The sequence below is a fragment of the Erinaceus europaeus genome, chromosome 9 (genome assembly GCF_950295315.1).
Source record: "Erinaceus europaeus chromosome 9, mEriEur2.1, whole genome shotgun sequence".
Classification (NCBI taxonomy): Eukaryota; Metazoa; Chordata; class Mammalia; order Eulipotyphla; family Erinaceidae; genus Erinaceus; species Erinaceus europaeus.
The window spans coordinates 120,206,131-120,223,373 of record NC_080170.1 but is presented as its reverse complement, the minus strand read 5'-3'; the positions used below and the strand labels follow the sequence as shown (position 1 = coordinate 120,223,373).

The 17,243-nt window shown below is 47.4% G+C and overlaps 1 protein-coding gene across 4 annotated transcripts in view; it reads left to right on the top strand.

The window, feature by feature from the left end:
* GART (phosphoribosylglycinamide formyltransferase, phosphoribosylglycinamide synthetase, phosphoribosylaminoimidazole synthetase) overlaps positions 1–16,776 on the top strand; it is a 35,722-nt gene extending 18,946 nt beyond the window's left edge. For all 4 annotated transcript variants that reach the window (XM_060198644.1, XM_007519713.3, XM_060198645.1 and 1 more), the window contains 11 exons: positions 1,971–2,065; positions 2,551–2,660; positions 5,288–5,486; positions 6,120–6,371; positions 6,779–6,931; positions 10,395–10,601; positions 11,923–12,096; positions 12,653–12,783; positions 13,165–13,306; positions 15,768–15,883; positions 15,979–16,776. In XM_060198644.1, coding sequence (XP_060054627.1) covers positions 1,971–2,065; positions 2,551–2,660; positions 5,288–5,486; positions 6,120–6,371; positions 6,779–6,931; positions 10,395–10,601; positions 11,923–12,096; positions 12,653–12,783; positions 13,165–13,306; positions 15,768–15,883; positions 15,979–16,170 — 1,771 coding nt within the window. In that variant the 3' untranslated portion in view covers positions 16,171–16,776. The remainder of the gene's footprint in view (positions 1–1,970; positions 2,066–2,550; positions 2,661–5,287; positions 5,487–6,119; positions 6,372–6,778; positions 6,932–10,394; positions 10,602–11,922; positions 12,097–12,652; positions 12,784–13,164; positions 13,307–15,767; positions 15,884–15,978) is intronic.
* Positions 16,777–17,243: the final 467 nt, after the last annotated feature.

The window sequence follows — 17,243 nt, the reverse complement described above, 5'->3', positions numbered from 1 at the left end:
TGCAGGTGTCTGTCTTTCTCCCTCCTCCTCCTCTCTCAGCAGTCTAATGCTTTATGTACTACCTCGTCTCCCTGACCATTCCTATTTCTGTCTCTATCCCAAATAAATAGAAATGATTTCTTGAATATCATCTGCTCTTTTTTTTTTTTTCCCTCCTGGGTTATTGCTGGGCTCGGTGCCTGCACCATGAATCCACCGCTCCTGGAGGCCATTTTTTCCTCCTTTTGTTGCCCTTGTTGTTGTAGCCTCGTTGTGGCTATTATTATTGCCATTGTTGATGTTGTTCACTACCTGCGCTTAACCCACTGTGCTACCGCCTGACCCCCTTTTTTTATATATATAATTTTATTGATTGATTCATGAGAAATGATAGGAGAAAGAGAAAGAACCAGATATCACTCTGGTACATGTGCCAGGGATTGAACTCAGGACCTCATGTTGAGAGTCCAATGCCTTAAATCCACTGCACCACCTCTAGGACCACCATCTGCTCTTTTTTCATGCTCTTCTGTCATAGCTATAAAGAAAGCCAATAGGGATCATGAGTAGATAGCATAATGATTATGCAAAGAGACTCTCATGCCTAACGCCCCAATGTCCCAGGTTCAATCCCCCACACCACTGTGAGCCAGAGCTGAGCAGGGCTTAGTTTAAGGAAAAGGGGGACGGACTCAGGCGGTAGCGCAGCGGGTTAAGTGCGCGTGGCGCAAAGCACAAGGACCCGCGTAAGGATCCCGGTTCGAGCTCCCAGCTCCCCCCCTACAGGGGAGTCACTTCAAAGGCAGTGAAGCAGGTCTGCAGGTGTCTATCTTTCCCTCTCTCTGTCTTTCCCCTCCTCCATTTCTCTCTGTCCTGTCTAACAATAAAACAACAAGGGCAACAAAAGGGAATAATATTTGAAAAGAACGGAACGCCAGTAGGATTCTTATTGCTGCATTAAGAGCTCAGTTTCATTTTCAAGCTATTTCTTTGCAGTGTTTGAGAGAGATTGAGTACATGCATGCACCCAGGTGCTGGGGACTAAACCCAAGAGCTCATCACGCAGAGTGTGCACTATGCCACGAGTGTGATCCTCAGTCCTGTGAAGCCCTTATAAAGTACTTAATTCTTTTTACCAGAGCACTGCTCAGCTCTATGATGATACAGGGATTGAACCTGGGATTTCAGAGCCTCGGGTGTATGAGTCTCTGCATAATCATACCATCTCCCCACCCATTATCACTTTTTTTTGCCTCCAGAGTTATCACTGGGGCTTGGTGCTGCTTATACTATAAATCCACTGCTCCTGGGGACCATTCTTTCCCCATTTTCGTTGCCCTTGTTATTGCTGTTATTGGGTAGGACAGAGAAATTGAGAGAGGGAAACAGAAAGACACCTCTTAACCCGCTCCGCTACCACCCATTATCACTTCTTAAATTCAGTTTTGGCATTGTTTTCCTCCCCATACCAGAGTTGAACAAGCAAGAGTTGTTGCAAGCTATGGATATATTTGGTGTGGAAGGTTAGGTCACAATAGAAGTTCTCAATAGAAATGGCACAATTAAATCAAGAAAGAAGGTATCACTGCTCCTATCTTTTCCCTTTTTGTTGTTGAATAGGACAGAGAGGAATTGAAAGAGGAGTGGAAGATAGGAGGAGAGAAAGATAAGATACCTACAGACCTGCTTCACTGTTTACAAAGCAACCCCCATTCAGATGGGAACTTGGAGCTCGAACCAGGATCCTTGCACAGGTCCTTCTGCTTTGTATTATGTGCACTTAACCCAGTCTGCTACTGCCCTGCCCCTGAGAAGGTTGTCTATAAACGCCTTTCCCAGTTAAGTATGCTAGACCTGAAATCAGAATCTGTGTATGGGGCCTAGTAACTTAAAAGGACAGGAGAATCCTGACAGATGTTTACTTTAATATTTTAAATACATTATATATATCCATCCCCAGGATTTAGGTGACTTATTTTGTAACTCTTTAGGGGCCTGACATATAAGGACGCCGGTGTGGACATTGCAGCTGGAAATATGCTCGTCCAGAAAATTAAGCCTTTAGCAAAGGCTACATCCAGACCAGGTAAGTAAGATATCCTGTCCTTTGCCAATCCATTAACTTTCCTGGATGTTATGAATTGATTTGGGCTTTGTGCTTACAGAGGAAAACATTCCAATTTAATACCAGCTAAGTCTAGTCCTATTTAAGCCAAACCCAAAGTCTTTGACATTTTGCTGTTTTGTCATCGTATGAAGCTGTTCTTAGCTGCAGTGTCAAACTCAGAAGGCTGTGTCTTGCTCCTTTAATATTTAAATTCTCAGTTGGGCACATGGAAAGGCAACCATTTTTAGTAAACGCTGGTGTTTATCTAGTCTTTTGAAATACAGCAAGTAGTGGCCTGGGAGTGGCACAGTGGATAGTGTTGGACTCTCAAGCATGAGGTCCTAAGTTTGATCCCCAGCAGCACAAGTGCCAGAGTGACGTCTGATTCTTTCTCTCCTATCCCTGTCATTAATAAGTTAATATATATATGGAATATATCAAGTAATTAATTTGTTCTCTAATAGGCTGTGATGTTGATCTTGGAGGTTTTGCTGGTCTTTTTGATCTAAAAGCAGCAGGTTACAAAGATCCTCTTCTGGCCTGTGGAACAGATGGTGTTGGAACTAAACTAAAGGTAATTGGGCAATGTTGTGAGTAAAGCCCTGCTTTGCAAAGTAGAATTTGGGGCCAAGAGATAGCTGACTTAGTAGAGTTCCAGCACCACCAAGGGCGCTTTGTGTGGTAGAGTGGTGCTATGGCCTCTTCCACTCTTGCTATCTCTCAAAGAATGAAAGAAAGCAAAAGAAAAGAAAAGGGGGGGGGAAGGCTCCAAGGAGGCCACTAAACAGTATCGCACATTTTTCTCACTGTTGACAAAATATGCACTAAACATACTGTACTAAGGGGGTAGCATAACGGTTATGCACACGGACTCGTGCCTGAGGCCCAAGGTCCCAAATTCAATCCCCTGCCTCACTGTCAGCCAGAACTGAGCAGTGCTCTGATAAAAGCACAGAAGGCCATACTCAGTAGCCATACAGTGTGGTCATCATAATGTATGCTGCTAAAACCATACTCAGTAGCCATACAGTACGGTCATCATAATGTATGCTGCTAAAACCATAATACTGCGAGGCCAGTTGCCGGTTAAACACTCACATTACAGTGTGCAGAGAGGGTTTAAGCCTCTCGTTCCCACCTACAGGAGGACAGTTTCACGAGTAATAAAGCAGAGCTGTAGATGTGTGTCTCGCTGTTTCCCCTTTTTGACGGCCCATATCCAATAAAATAATAATTAGGAAGTCCGGCGGTAGCGCAGCGGTTTAAGTGCAGGTTGCACAAAGCGCAAGGGCCGGCGTAAGGATCCCAGTTCGAGCCCCCGGCTCCCCACCTGCAGGGGTGTTGCTTCACAAGCAGTGTAGCGGGTCTGCAGGTGTCTGTCTTACTCTCCCCCTCTCTGTCTTCCCCTCGTCATTTCTCTCTGTCCTAACAGTGACAACATCAATAACAACAATAAAAAAAAAAAAAAGGGCAACAAAAAGGAAAATAAATGGAAAGAATTTTTTTTTTTAAATAAAAACAGAGAATGGGAAAGCTATCGGGAGGGGATGGGATATGGAAATCGAGTTGTGGGAATTGTGTGGAGCTGTACCCCTCTTATCCTACGGTTTTGTTAATGTCTCCTTATTTCCTTAGCTAGTGTTTGGGTGTTGAACTCATTATTTTGTGCTTCACCCTTTGGGGGGCTTTTAGCTGGACTCTTGTCCTGATTCATTTCTCCAATATTTCTTCTTGTTGGTTAACCATTTTATATATTACGTTATGAGTTCCCTCTCTCAGTACTTTTCAAATTACTCATCACTATTGCCTGGATTGACTTGCATCTAAATAAGTTAATTAAAGAGTTCACAGTGGTGGAAGTTAAGTTGTTTCAATAGTATTTTAATCCCTGAGTTGGAGCTCCGTGGTTTAAAAGCCCCCTTTTTTTCTTCTCTGTAGGCCTGAGGGCTTTTAAAACTGTAAGTAGGCTTCTTACAGTAGCTTAATCACTGACTCCTGACCAAGAGATAAGGCAGGGTGTGGCAGAGATTATCCAGTGGTTATGCAAAGAGACTTTCACAGCCCCTCAGCTATGGCACCGAGGTATAGGTCTTCTCCTGAGTTTCCTGGTTAGATCTCTGTCCCCTGGTGTCCCTTCCTGCTGCTGCTCCAGATTCTGAGGGTAGTAGCAATGGAGACTCAGAGTGGCACTTGGGGAGTCTCCGGGGAGTCCTCTCCTCCCTTCAGCTGTCCCCTTGTTGGTGGAGCAGACTGGAGGTGGTGTCTCAACTGGTAAACCTCGGACTCTTACCAGCCACTTAGTCTCTCCCTAGGCTCCTCTCTGTCACCAGCCACGTGTGTCTGCACTCACCGGTGATTTTGTGGGTTCCTGTAGTCGTTCTAGTCCTGTCTTGTTTTGGTCCCAGGTGGTCTCCTTTGGTATTCCTAGTTGATCCGGGAGAGGAGAGGAGAGGAGAGGAGAGGAGAGGAGAGGAGAGGAGAGGAGAGGAGAGGAGAGGAGAGAAAGAGATCTGTTGCTGCTCGTAGCCCTGCCTCCGGAAGTCTCCCAATGTCTCCTTTCTTAAATAAAAAAAAAAAAAAATCTACAAAGTATTCACACAAAAAAAATAAAAACATAATATTGCTCAGACGAGAGAGAGAGAGAGAAATATTATTGTTAAGAGTAAAAAGTTAAAAATTACTTTTTGGGGGGCTGGGTGGTGGTTCACTGGATTAAGCACACGGGGCACAAAGTGCAAGGACAGGTATAAGGATCCCGGTTCAAGCCCCCAGCTCCCCACCTGCAGAGGGGTCACATGATAAGCGGTGAAGCAGATCTACAGATGTCTGTCTTTCCCCCTTTGTCTTCCCCTCCTCTCTCGATTTCTCTCTGTCCTGTCCAACAACAGCAATAACAGTGACAGCAACAACAAAATGGAAAACATGGCCTCCAGGAGCAGTGGATTCATAGTGTAGGCACCGAACCCCAGCAATAACCCTCAAAGCAAAAATTAAAAAAAATAAAATAAAATAAATATATATATAGTATGTGTATATATTTATACACATACACTTTTGGACTGCTTAGTTGATCCAGATGTAGTGTTCTGTCAGTGTTGTGTGTTGCTGACTAGAAGTCCCTGTTTATTAGCCTCCACTGGTGAATGGACAAGATAACGTGGGGTTCACTCTCACACGGACATTCACCCTGCTTTCCCTCAGATCGCCCAGCAGTGCAATAAACATGAGACCATTGGTCAAGATTTGGTCGCCATGTGCGTGAATGACATTCTGGCACAAGGAGCAGAACCCCTCTTCTTCCTCGATTACTTTTCCAGTGGAAAACTTGACCTCAGTACAACCGAGACTGTCATCGCTGGAGTCGCTAAAGCTTGCCGGATAGCTGGGTGTGCTCTGCTTGGTACGATCGACTTAATCTCCTGCCCTTCACCTGTGTCTTTGTTGTGCTTTTTTTCCTGTGTCTAAGTATGGTTGGTACCTAGACAGCTCATGAGAGCAGCTGTCTAGCATAAGGCCACTTGTGCTACGACCCAGCTTCAAACCACACTGAAGGCAGCTTTGATCTCTGCCCCTCTGTATAATATATATATGGGGAGGGAGTATGAAGCGTGTATGTGGCTAGTGCACCTGGTTGAACACACATATGCAATGCACTAGGAACCAGGTTCAACCCCCCCACTCCCCACCAGCAGGAAGCAATGTCGCAAGTGTCTCTCTCCCCCTCGGTCTTCCCCTCCCGTCTCGATTTTTCTGTCTCTATTACAAGTAAGTAAAATGTTTTAAAAGGAAAGGAAAAAATGCCACTGACGTAATGTTTAGAAGCTCCACACATACATTTGCAGCAATAATACTAGCCTTCCTTCCCTTTCTGGAAAAGAATGCTGTCTCCTTGAAACCGGCTTGGCTGCATGTTCTGCTGGGCAACTGCTGACATCCACATTTTCAGTGTTTGTGGAGTGGCCGGTGCCATCATGAGCGCGGCAGGTCTGTGACTGTGCCGGGGTTCCTCTGCTCATGTCTGACTCCCTACCAGGAGGCGAAACGGCAGAGATGCCAGACATGTATCCTCCCGGCGAGTATGACCTGGCCGGGTTTGCCGTCGGTGCCATGGAGCGGGATCAGACACTCCCTCACCTGGACAGAATCACAGAAGGGGATGCCGTCATTGGAGTAGCTTCTTCCGGTCTTCACAGCAATGGATTCAGCCTCGTGAGGAAAATCGTAGAGAAATCCTCCCTCCGGTACTCCTCTCCAGCACCTCACGGCTGTGGTGACCAGACACTAGGTAAATTACACTGTTCATACTTAAACCCTCCCATTTGAAGACGAGCAACGTAATGAGGCTGGTGCCCAGTTACTTAAAGTCAGAATGGAGTTAAGGACGGGCAGAGGTGTACCTGGTAGAGACTACATGTTACCAGGCTCAAGGACCTGGGTTCAAGCCTCCAGTCCCCACCTATGGTGGGGGGGGGGTGCACCTTCACGAATTCTCAGTTTCTCTATCCAGTAAATAAATAGAATATATTTAATAGAACAAAACAGTTGTGTTATCCTTGGACCTTGCTGTGTGGCTACTAGAACCATTCTGTATGTACTAGCTTTAGTCGTTATCTGCTTCGGGACTGTCTTACCGTATGTGCTTTGGTTTTACTGTGATAATCTCAATTTGTGTTTTATTTCTCCAATGTGTAGGGGACTTACTTCTAACCCCGACCAGAATCTACAGCCACTCACTGTTACCAATCCTCCGTTCGGGACGTGTCAAGGCCTTTGCCCATATCACTGGTGGAGGATTACTAGAAAACATCCCCAGAGTCCTCCCCGCGGAGTTAGGAGTAGAGTTAGGTGAGTTCACCAAACTGAGCGTGGAGAAGACGGCAGATATGTAGAACACCTGTGGTTACACAGGGTCTGCGTCATTAGGCTTTCCTGAGTTAAACGCAGGATGGATTATAAGTATCGGGTAAGTTGGCTGTGAATTAGTGATCTTCATTTAGTGATAAAAAGGAAAAAGAAGTCCCATATACCTAGTTAACAACTAAGTCTAAGATGATGCCCATGACAGAAGAGAAAGGTAGGGGCTGGGGCGTGGGCAAGAGATGGCTCACCCAGGGAAGAGTTCGCTTTACCGTGCAAAGGGACGGCCCAAAGTCTAGTCTCTGGCCACCGCTGGAGTAGTGCCATGCTGTCTCCCTCTCTTACCACCCTCCCTGTTTGGAAAAGAAGAATCTGTAGAGAAAGGTAGAACTGTACGGAAGGAAATTCTTGCTAGCAAAAACTAGAAAGTAAGCAATCTTTGGTGTATTTGTTGCAAGTTTCTGAGCTGAATTTGAGGCCAGTTGGAAGAAAGTGAGTACCCTGATGCTGGTAGTTACAGCTAAGAAGTAAGAGGACTAGACAGCAGGTACTCAATGTTCAAGCCACCCGAAAGGCTGACAGAACTACACATATAGGCTAGGGGGATAGCATAATGCTTATGCGAAAAGCTTTTCATGCTTAAGGTGCCAAACACCACCATAAGCCAGAACTGAACAGTGCTGGGGGAATAAAAAAAGAAGAAAAAGCAGTCAGCACATGGAGTAGATCATGGAAAAGTGTCCACCTCCAGGGAAGGACTTGAATGTAATGCTGATTGGCAGTGTCAGGTGCAGCCCAGAGATAAAGGGTCAGGACCAGAGAGATGTGGGTGTTACCCAGTACTAACTCTCAAAGCAGCTTGTTGAGACTACATGGCCCCACCAGGGTACAGGAGGGACGGCAGACAGACTGCAGTCTTTCTGGTTCCCAGAATTCAGTGGTGAAAAGGAAACAGTATAATAAGTAGTTGTCGGGGTTTCCTGGTTTTCAGAGGGCAAAAGAGGAACCTTCCCTGCTGCCCTGGTCAGCTAGTTCACATTGGTTTGAGGGAGAGGAGAGGGAAAAGCTTGCATGGAGGGGAGCCGTTTCCCCGTGCGATGAAGGTGGCTTAGTGAGAGGCAGGCAGCCTTGGCACGGAGGCTCACAGAGGGTGAGCAGTACAGCAGTCATGATGGGAAACAGCGCCACAGGAGGCGAACTTTCTCTCCAAAAGTCAGAGTGTGTGTGGCCAGCCTTGAAGCAAGAACCGAAAAAGGTTGACTGGACCCATCCAGTTGGGCTGTGCTGGGGGGGGGGGGGAAGGTCGCAGATGTGGGTCCGAGTGTGTGAAGCTAGTGAAGAAACAGGGTCAACTGCAGAGGGGTCCAGTGGGACACGAAAGGGTTGGGCTGCAGGGAAGGGTGCCTCTGTTCTCACTGTAAGGGCTAAAGGCTGTGTCCGAGGGTTAAATTTGTGGTTGAATACATCCTGAGAAGCAGCTGTTCCCAGTGAACATTGATAACACCTTTAAGTATACCTTCATGTGCCTGCAGTTTTGTTTTGTTTTTCACCAGGGCACCACTCAGCTCTCTTTTATGGTGGTTCGGGGGGTTGAACCTGAAACTTTGGAGCCTCAGGCATGAGAACCTCTTTGCATAACCATTATGCATGCTATCAACCCTTACCCCCCTTTTTTTTTCTTTCCTTTTTGTTAACTTTATTATTTAATTTGATAGGACAGAGAGGGAAGGTGGATAGAGAAGGCAGAGTGGTCCAGAAGATGGCCAAGTGGCTAAGGTCCCGAGTTCAACCCCCAGCAGCACATGTGCCAGGGCGCTGTCTGGTCCTTTCTCTCCCTCTCCTCCTATATTTCTCATTAATAAATAAAAATCTTAAAAATAATGAGAGAGGCAGTGAGGACAGACGTGCGTGCAGCACTGCTTTACCTCTTGTGAAGTTTTTCTGCCTGCAGGTGGGGACCAGGGTTTTGGAGCATGGCAACATGCACTTGATGGAAGGGACGGGACTAACCTGTATTTGCACAGAATGTGATAGGAATGTCCCACCCTGGCCAGTTTATTTCTTTTTTAAATATGGTGTCAAGGAGCAAAGAACACCACTACCCCAGTTTTGTTTTGGGGTGACTGGGCATCTCATGGGTGACTTCACCACTTCGGGCCACAGTTTCAGAGAGACGGGGAGGAGGTGGCAAGAAGTACAGCCCCAGGGGGTCGGGCAGTGGCGCAGTGGGTTAAGCGCACGTGGCGCAATGCGCAGGGACCGGCGTAAGGATCCCGGTTCGAGCCCCCGGCTCCCCACCTGCAGGGGAGTCACTTCACAGGCGGTGAAGCAGGTCTGCAGGTGTCTATCTTTCGCTCCCCCTCTCTCTCTGTCTTCCCCTCCTCTCTCCATTTCTCTCTGTCCTATCCAACAACAAAGCAACGTCAACAATGGCAATAACCGCAACGAGGCTGCAACAACTAGGGCAACAAAAAGGGGGGAAAATGGCCTCCAGGAGCGGTGGATTCATGGTGCAGGCACCGAGCCCAGCAATAACCCTGGAGGGAAAAAAAAAAAGAAGTACAGCCCCAGACCCTCCGCAGTTGTGCAGCACTTCTCCGGGTGCTAGGGCTGGAGCCAGGCCGCACACAGGGTGCAGGCACCCTGCGGGTGAGCTATCTCTCCAACAAGTCCACCTTTCTGAATGAATGCAGAGGGCCAGACTTGCTGGCCTTGGGCCTTGGGTGGAAGGGGTTGGGCAGTGGGTATCGGGCAGCCAATATGTATATATAAAAAGATTTTTCCCTTTTGATGTCCTTGTTGCTTTTTATTATTGTTGTTGTTGATGTCATCATTGTTGGATAGGACAGAGAGAAATGGAGAGAGGAAGGGAAGACAGAGATGGGGAGAGAAAGACCTGCAGACCTGCTTCACCACCTATGAAGTGACTCCCCTGCAGGTGTGGAGCCAGGGGCTCAAACCAAGATCCTCCTGCTGGTCCTTATGCTTCGTACCACATGGGCTTAACCCGCTGCGCTACCGCCCTACTCCCACGAGCTTGCTTTTGTTTTTTAACCGGAGCACATTTGGCTTATGGTGATGCAGGGACTGAGCCCGGTAGAAGCCTTTTGCATAGTCATGATGCTGTCTCTTGACCTTCAGTACATCCGAGCTACACATTCACGGTGAGGCAAGTTGCTTAGCCTGCCTGGACTTCAGCCGCAGGCTCACCTGATCCGCTCGGGAGGTTCTTAGTATCTGGTTATCGCAGAACAAAACCTGACTCGGTTGTGAATACTGGGCACATGTGTCGGCACAGGGTTGCTTAGTGTCCAAGGTCGGGACGGCTCCACAAGAAGCTTCCGCGCGTTTGTAGTTTGACCCCGCGTAGCCTAGCAGCGGCTAATCGTGATTTCTGTCTGTTGCACTCCGTGTGACACGGTGGGTTAATCGGGAAACTCTTGCCTATTAGATGCCCAGACCTGGAGAGTCCCTAGGATCTTCTCGTGGTTACAGAAGGAAGGACACCTCTCAGAAGAGGAGATGGCCAGAACATTTAACTGTGGCGTTGGAGCTGCCCTCGTGGTATCGGAGGATCAAGCAACGCAGGTTCTGCAGAATATTGAGCAGCACAAGGAAGAAGCCTGGGTGATTGGCAAAGTGGTTGCGTGTCCAGAAGGTAAATTTGACTGCTCTCAGGCACATGAACTTGGCAGAACTGCCGTAAGCACTCTGCCCGCTGTTTACACGAGCCATCTTTAAGAAGCTGGAGTATGACAGCACCCACTCCTGTAACACCAAATAGCTCTCCGTGTCTGACGCAGGGCTCTGACGCCTCTGTGTAGCAATCACAAATACACCACCACCCTACCCCACGCCAGACAGCCCTTGACACGTAGTGGAGGCTAGTGAATAAATATTTACCTCATGGGTAGAAGAAGGGAGTAGCTCTGGGGCACCCTGTATGGGTCCTTTGGGAGGTCCTGGTGAAATGCAGTCCAGGTGTCCAGAGAGTAGTGAGCAGTTACTAGCCCACTCTGACTTGCCTCTCCCACTGCCATCACCTTCCCAGAAGCTCACTTCAGTCCCCTGGTATCACTTCGCAAAGGAATCAACGCTGCACACAAGACCTTGAGGTTCGGGTCTTTCTTGGTCCAAGGGGTAGCGAGCAAGGATGTGTGCTGATCAGCTAGAACAACCGGAAGTGGGCAGGAAGGCAGAAGCCCCACTTGGATTAGTTAACCAGGAGCTCAGAGCTTGCTGAATCTGCCTGTCTTTAATCACAGGTTTCGCTCCAGCAGGTTCCCTAAATACTGGAAAGAAACCTCAGGTGCACATCCTTCAGCTCAAGTTATAATAAGAAAGCCTTCTTTTGATTCCTATGTCCTATATCAAAGCTGTGAATGACCTTGTTGGGTCATAGGCCTTCTTGAGACCAAGAACTCATATGGAAGATGAGCACAGAGTGGGTAGGGAGCTGGCAAGTAGTAATACTGGGTTGTCGAAGAAAATCACGACACATTTTTATGTAGAAAAACAGGTGTAGGGGGCCCGGTTGATCACAGTACAATGTGCAAGCACCCAGATTTGAGCCCCCCCTTCAGCTCCCCACCTGCAACAGGAAGCTTCTCTAGTGGTAAAGCAGGTCTGCAGGTGTCTTATCTTTCTCCCTCTGTCTCCCCACCCTCTCTCAATTTCTCTCTGTCCTATGGGGGGGAGGAACAACTGTCCACCAGGAGCAGTGGATTCGTAGTGCCAACACTGAGTCCCAGTGATAACCCTGGAGGCAAAAGAAAAAGAGAAACCGGAGCACAGTCTCCAATGTGTCCACAAATGCTCACAGCAAAGTTCTGGGGCTTCGAGCACAGGGGCACCCACAGAAAGGCCTAGTGAATGAGCACTGTTGAGTGACACAAACCTCGTACTCTTGTGTCTCAAAGTCTTTCTATTACTGTTAGTTCACAATCTTTATATCTTTATTGGGTGTATTTGAAATGAAGGTTCTCCTCATGTGAAGGTCAAGCATCTGATTGAAACCATCCAAATGAATGGATCAGTTTTGAAGAATAGCGCCCCTTTGGGAAATGGGGTCCAGCTGGAGAATGGTGCCCAGAAGAATCAGTCCACTGTTCAGCCAAAAAAGGCCAGAGTGGCTGTTCTGATATCTGGAACAGGTGAGATATGCCTTCCTTTTTTTTTTTTTTTAGGATTTTATTTACTCATGAGAAATGATAGAGAGAGAACCAGACATCACTCTGGTACATGTGCTGCCAGGGATTGAACTCAGGACCTCATGCTTGAGAGTTAAGTGCCTTATCCACTGCGCCACCTCCCGGATCACATGGCTTCCTCTCTATAGAGCTGTAGAAGAGTTCTTCTCGGGCCAGGCGCAGCGGGTTAAGCGCACATAGCTCAAAGTGCAAGGACCAGAATAAGAATCCTGGTTCAAGCCCCAGCTCCCCACCTGCAGGGGGGTCGCTTTACAGGCGGTGAAGCAGGTCTGCAGGTGTCTGTCTTTCTCTCCCCCTCTCTGTCTTCCCCTCCTCTCTCCGTTTCTCTGTCCTATCCAACAACAGCAACAAAAAACAGTGAGAAAATGGCCTCCAGGAGCAATGGATTTGTAGTGAAGACACCAAGCCCTGGAGACAAAAAAAAAAAAATCACAAAGCTTTTTTTTTTTTTTTTTTTAAAGAAGTACATGTGAGCTTGATGATGTTTTCTCTGTCGCAGGATCAAACCTCCAGGCTCTCATAGATAGTACTCGGGAACCGAATAGCTCGGCTCACATTGTCCTTGTCATCTCCAACAAGGCAGCAGTGGCTGGATTAGATAAAGCAGAACGAGCTGGAATTCCCACCAGAGTAAGTCACCTTTCAAAAAGCGTCTTTACAATGTGCAAGGGTCCAGGTTCAAATCCCGGTCCCCACCTGCAGGGGGAGAGCTTCACAAGAGGTGAAGCAGGGCTGCAAGTGTCTCTCTCTTCTTCTCTCCCTCTCTATCTCCCCTTCCCTCTGGATTTCTCTCTGTCTCCATCCAATAAATAATAATAAAAAAATTAGGGGGGTTGTCTTTTCTGCAGTCTGTATTTGAATACCCTGCCCTCATGGGACCCAATTGGCCTGTCTGTGGAACACTTATTCTTTGGACTTGTAGAGTTGGGCTGAATGCTGAGCTTTATTAAAAAAAAAAAAAAAAATGTAACTTGTTGGGAGAGATCATGGTTAACCCTTTGCTCCTTATAGGTGATTAATCATAAGTCGTATAAAAGTCGTGAAGATTTTGACACTGCAGTTGACCAAGTCCTTCAGGAATTCTCCACAGACATAGTTTGTCTGGCAGGATTCATGAGAATCTTATCTGGCCCCTTTGTTAAAAAGTGGAATGGTAAGCAAAACCTGTGAAGTCTCACATTAAGAAATCAACTGAGGAGGGGCTGGGTGGTGATGCATCAGGTTAAGCGCACATAGTAAAACGCAAGGACCCTGGTTCCCCACTTGCAGGGGGCATAATTCACAAGTGAAGAAGCAAGTCTGCAGGTGTCTCTGTTTCCCTTTCTGTCTTCCCTTCTCTCTTCTGTGTATGTGTGTGTGTGAGAGAGAGAGAGAGAGAGACTTTGGCTAGAGACAAAATTCGGGCAAGAAGGAGGCACTAGAGAGGAAGAGGCACCTGCTTCACTGCTTTTTTTTTTTTTTTTGCCTCCAGGGTTTTTGCCGGGGCTCGGTGCCACGAATCCACTGCTCCTGGAGGCTATTTTTTCCCTTTTATTGCCCTGGTTATTCTTATATCGTTGTTGTGGTTATTAGTGTTATAGCTATTGATGTCGTCATTGTTGGATAGGACAGAGAGAAATGGAGAGAGGAGGGGAAGACAGAGAGCAGGAGAGAAAGACAGACACCTGCAGACCTGCTTCACCACCTGTGAAGAGACTCCCCTACAGGTGGGGAGCTGGGGCTCAAACCGGGATCCTTGTGCTTTGCACCATGTGCGCTTAACTTGCTGCGCTACCACCCGATCCCCGCTTCACTGCTTCTGAAGTTTTTCTTCTCTAGGTGGGAACCAAAGAGTCGACCTGGGTCTTTGCACATTGTAACATGTGCTCAAACAGGTGTGCCGCCACCTGGGCTCTTACTATGACTTAACACAGGTTCCTACTTAGTTTCCTTTACCTCAGCACTTACCTTTACCTAATTTTTTTTTAATATTTATTTGCCCTTATTGTTTTATTGTTGTAGTTATTGTTGTTGTCATTGTTGGATAGGACAGAGAGAAATGGAGACAGGAAGGGAAGACAGAGAGGGGGAGAGAAAGATAGACACCTGCAGACCTGCTTCACCACGTATGAAGTGAACTCCCCCTGCAGGTGGGGAGCCGGGGGCTCAAACCAGGATCTTTATGCGGGTCCTTGCGCTTCACACCATGTGTGCTTAGCCCGCTGTGCTGCCGCCCAACTCCCACTTGTACCTGATTTTATTTTCTTTTACTGGTATTTTCAGATCTACCATCACTTTTTCTAATGTACAGTGGGTTTGTTTCACATTACTACAAAAGTGATATTTCATTTTAGGAATGAGTATTTTTTTAATTTTATTTATTATTGGATATAGATAGAAATTGAGGGGACAGGGGAGGTAGAGTAGGAGAGAGCCACATGTAGCCCTGTTTCACCACTTGTAAAGCTTTCTTCCTGCAGATGGGGACCAGGGGCTTGAACCTGGGTCCTTGTGCACTGTAGTGTGTGCACTTAACCAGGTGAGCCACCACCTGGTCCCAGAGGATAAGTATTTGCACATAGCAACGCAGCCCACTACCCAGGTTTGCTATTCTTCAACCCTTGTTTTTTTGTTTTTGATTTTAACTTCCTTGTTAAGTAAGGAGGAAAAAAGAGAGAGAGAACCAGAGCATTATTCTGTCATGCAGTGTCAGGGATTGAACTTGGAACCTCTCTCTTGTCAGTTTAGCACTCTGCCCACTTGCGCTGCTCACCAGGCCACTGTGCAATAGTGCTTGAGAAGTGCATACTCTCAAGAGTTTGTGCTTTATTGAGAGACTAGAGTTAATGGGAGCAAGCAGTGGCATACGGGTTGTGCACAGATGTCACTGTGTGCAGTGACCCGGGTTCAAGACCCTGACGCCCACAGGCAGTAAAGCAAGGCTGCAAGTGTCACTCCCTCTGCCTCCTTTTACCCTCTGAATTTCTCTCTGTCCTATAAAATATAAGAAAGAAAGAAAGGAAGAAAGAAAAGGGGGGGGCCACTGGGAGTGGTGGATTGGTCACGTAGGCACAGAGTCCTGGTGATACTGACCCTGGGGAGAATAAGAGAATATAAGGAGTTAGCACAATGGGTAGAGCGTCAGCCCCACGCATGGCGTCCCAGGTCCTATCCCCAGTATCACCTGTGCAGAGTGCCGCTCCCGTGCTCGTGCTCTCATTAACAGTAACAGTGGTCCAGGAGGTGGCGCAGTGGCTAAGGCACTGGACTCTCAAGCATGAGGTCCCGAGTTCAGTCCCTGGCAGCACATGTACCAGAGTGATGTCCGGTTCTTTCTCTCCTCCTATCTTTCTCATTCGTGAATAAGTAAAATCGAAAGAAAGAAAAGAGTGAAAGAAAAAAAGAAAGAGAAATCACAACAGAACTAGAGCACACGTGTAGTTGCAGGTGGCTCGGTGTGTCCAGCTGTGCGCCCAGGTACTCGCGGCTTCCAGAACCTCCCATGCTGGCAGCCTTGGTTTCCCTTCACCTCTGTACCAGAAATGCAATCCAGAGACCCCCGCGTGTTTCCTTTGATATCTCCTGTGGTGTTTGTTTGCTTTTGATTCTGACGGCTCCGGTCTTGTTGAATTCAGGGAGGATGCTCAATATCCACCCATCCTTGCTGCCTGCGTTTAAGGGCTCAAACGCGCATGAGCAGGCCCTGGCTGCCGGAGTCACAGTCACCGGGTGCACCGTGCACTTTGTAGCCGTGAGTATGCCTCTCCCCACCCAAACAGCGTCAGCGCTCAGGTGCCGCCTGCACTAGCTGGGAGCTGAAGTCCACTTTTTTGCTTCCTTTTCCAGGAAGACGTAGATGCTGGACAAATCATTTTACAAGAAGCTGTTCCTGTGCAGAGGGCTGACACTGTTGCAACACTGTCTGAAAGAGTGAAGTTAGCAGAGCATAAAATATTTCCCACAGCCCTCGAGCTGGTGGCCAGTGGAACAGTACAGCTTGGAGAAAATGGCAAGATCTGTTGGGCCAAAGAGAAGTGAAGCCTCCCGCTTCAGGAAACAAAGGCCCCCAGCTCTTCCGATTGACAGTCTCCACCAAAAGGAGCCTGGACTCTGTACGGTGGCTGATTCCATATCCTGAGACAAAAAGAGATTCCCAACAGTGTCTGATATATTCTGGGTTGCCAGAATTACACAAACAAATGCAGTCGAAAATAGCAGGCCGGACAGCTGAGGAACAAAGGAGTTCCCACTTTTTTATCCAGTGAACAGTGTTGAGCGATCACTGGTTCACTGCCCACAAGAGGTCACTTAAATTTAAAAAGGTCACTTTCTCCTGAAAGTCAAACTGCAGAGAAGTACACGGTGTTCGATTATTTTATTTTATTTTTTTACTGTAATACATAGGACTGTCTTCTATTCAAAGGTGTTGCCGTTTCTGTTTGTGTGTAAGAAGGAATAAAACTTGTACCTTCATTGTGGAGAGCTGGGAAGGGAGGCGGCCAGCTTTAATCAGCTCTCAAAACGAAAGCCAAGTCTTCTGAAGAATGTCCCCATCCAAGGGACTCTCAGATGTGACACACTGTTTTGGTTTGGTTTTTTGTAACCACAAGGCTTATCAGTGGAGCTTGGTACCAGCACTATGAATCACTAGTGTTTTTGTTTTGTTCTGTTTTTCATCCCATAAGCCAGAGAAATTTAGGGGAGGAGAAGGGAGAGAGGGAGAAAGAAACACCTGTTTTGCTGCTTGTGAAGATTCCCCTAGAGGGTGAGGAGTGGGGCCTTGAATCTTGGTCCTTACGCATTATAACACGTGTGGTCAACTGTAGGTGCCACTGCCCAACCCCTCTGGCTCATACCCAGCCTCTCAGACAGTGCTGGGCGTCAGGGCCAGGGAGAGCGGGCTGCCTATATGTAATAACCTTTTAAAAATTTTTCTTATCTTTAATTATTTATTGACTAGAGATAGCCAGAAATCGAGAAAGGAAGGGGAAGATAGAGAGGGAGAAAGACACCTGCAGCACTGCTTCACCACTCGCAAAGCTTTCCTCGTGCAGGTGGGGGCCAGGGGCTTGAACCAACCAGGTCCTTGTGCACTGTAACGTGCACTTAAC